Source organism: Nematolebias whitei, chromosome 12, assembly GCF_014905685.2.
Source record: "Nematolebias whitei isolate Nwh7 chromosome 12, NemWhi1, whole genome shotgun sequence".
Lineage (NCBI taxonomy): Eukaryota > Metazoa > Chordata > Actinopteri > Cyprinodontiformes > Rivulidae > Nematolebias > Nematolebias whitei.
Window position 1 is genome coordinate 43,463,493 of NC_056509.1, and position 1,087 is coordinate 43,464,579.

At 43.0% G+C, this 1,087-nt stretch overlaps 1 protein-coding gene across 1 annotated transcript in view; it reads right to left on the minus strand.

Moving 5' to 3' along the window:
- Window positions 1–257: 257 nt before the first annotated feature.
- Window positions 258–1,087, minus strand: part of scara5 (scavenger receptor class A, member 5 (putative)) — a 43,966-nt gene continuing 43,136 nt past the window's right edge. Inside the window, exon 8 of the mRNA XM_037685194.1 lies at window positions 258–391. Within this exon, the coding sequence (XP_037541122.1) occupies window positions 258–391 (134 nt within the window). The remainder of the gene's footprint in view (window positions 392–1,087) is intronic.

Sequence of the window (1,087 nt, forward strand, 5' to 3'; positions counted from 1 at the left end):
GATGCGATCCTCAGAGAGGTCGACAGGTGAGCAGAAACAATCACCAGAACCTGTGATCCCGGCTCAAACGGTGCCGTTACCGACGGGTGAAAGCCTCCTCGTGGTTCAGTCCTCAAGCTGAAAGTCACTCGAACACGTCCGTGCACAAACGAGCGCTCGTCTGGAAGAGGCGCCACGTTCTTTGAGCAAAGTTCTGATAAAATGTCACGTCTGGCAAAAGAAAAGCATCAGAGAGGAGCCGCCGCCGTCCTGAACGTTCAGGTGCTGCAGGTCACGCCGGCGTCCTCGACGTGTCCACAGTTTGTTTTGCCCCAACCAGAAAACTTGCACTGGTGGATGGTGTCTTCAGTCCCCGTGCAGGCAACGTCGTCCATCCAGATCCGACCAGAACCTGAGAGAGAGAACATTGTAAATTAGAAGTTTTACATTTTACAGATCATTTGCTCGCTCTTCGTATCACTCGCTGTCATCAAAGACGTGATAATTTAAGTTCTGAGAGTCTGTGTTGTCCATCTGTTAGCAAAATATCTAATGAACGTAATCATTGAATGTACATCTATGATTAACTTTTGGAGTCAACCCAATTCAAGATGGCTGCCACGGCAAATCGACCTTATCGAAACAAAAATAACTGTAGTTCAGTCAGTTTGACAAATATAGAGCTGAGGCTTGGTGTGGTAGTAGCTGAGAGTTATCCTTAACTTGAACTTTAAACCCTAACAAACTGTACAAGCTCTTTGTTTAAAACTTTATTTACTGTTGGAGTTAACTGTCTGTTAGCAAAATATTGCATGAATCACTGGATGGACTTTAAGGGAAGCTTCAGAAAGTAAAAAAAATGGATGAACGTTTACAACTGATTAACTTTTGAAGTCGAGTCAAGATGGCTGCCACGGCGAATCATTGTCACAAATAAAAAAAAATTCCCACATGTCAGTCAAGTTTGCAAACATTGAGCTGAAGTTTGGTGTGGTAGTAGCTGAGCATCATTCCTTAAACGTAATTTAGTCGACTAATAGATCTTGCAAAATTTTGTGGAATCACAGATATGTATGTATATGCATGTGTGTATGTGTGTATATGTATG